Genomic DNA, 536 nt, shown 5'->3' with positions numbered 1-536 from the left:
CCCCTAAAACGTCACCTGAGAGGCTGCTTCCCCCGCAGACGAGCATCCAGCCGCCATCCACCACAAGAACGGCACGTCGTCCGCCGCGGGCGTGCACCAGCGGGCCTCCTCCAGCCACTCTCTCTCCCTCATGCTCCTCATGCTCGTCCTCCTCACGGCCTGCAACGTCCTGCCGAGCGAGAACTACAAAGCCTGTCGGGCCCTGAGCAGGGGCGGCGGCGGCGGCATGCCTAATGTTTCCGGCGACAAGCACAGATCTTCAGAAGGCTTTCGCCGGCGCGGGCTCTCGCCTGATGGCTCGCGAGAAAGACCCGGTTCCTTTGATCGGCGCGCCTCTTCCAGCTTCCCCGGCGCGTCCCGAGAGGCCGGGCGGCGAGGGCGGCCCTTTGTCGCGCCCGACGGCCGAGGCGGCTCCAACTTCCGCGTCCGCTGCTGCAACGACTCCGCCCATGCCTTGGCGACGGCCGCAGGGTCGCGGCAAAACCCCTCCTGCGACCCCGGGGGGCCTGCTCCACAAAATGAGGCCCCACGCAGTT

At 68.5% G+C, this 536-nt stretch overlaps 1 protein-coding gene across 1 annotated transcript in view; it reads left to right on the top strand.

Moving 5' to 3' along the window:
- LOC119592200 overlaps positions 1-536 on the top strand; it is a 61892-nt gene that overhangs the window by 60301 nt on the left and 1055 nt on the right. The window contains exon 6 of the mRNA XM_037941033.1: positions 39-536. This exon is cut by the window's right edge and continues 1055 nt beyond it. Coding sequence (XP_037796961.1) covers positions 39-536 — 498 coding nt within the window. The remainder of the gene's footprint in view (positions 1-38) is intronic.

The sequence above is a fragment of the Penaeus monodon genome, chromosome 29 (genome assembly GCF_015228065.2).
Source record: "Penaeus monodon isolate SGIC_2016 chromosome 29, NSTDA_Pmon_1, whole genome shotgun sequence".
NCBI classification, from domain to species: domain Eukaryota; kingdom Metazoa; phylum Arthropoda; class Malacostraca; order Decapoda; family Penaeidae; genus Penaeus; species Penaeus monodon.
Note: the sequence above shows the minus strand (reverse complement) of the source record. Positions and strands in the feature narration are given on the sequence as shown.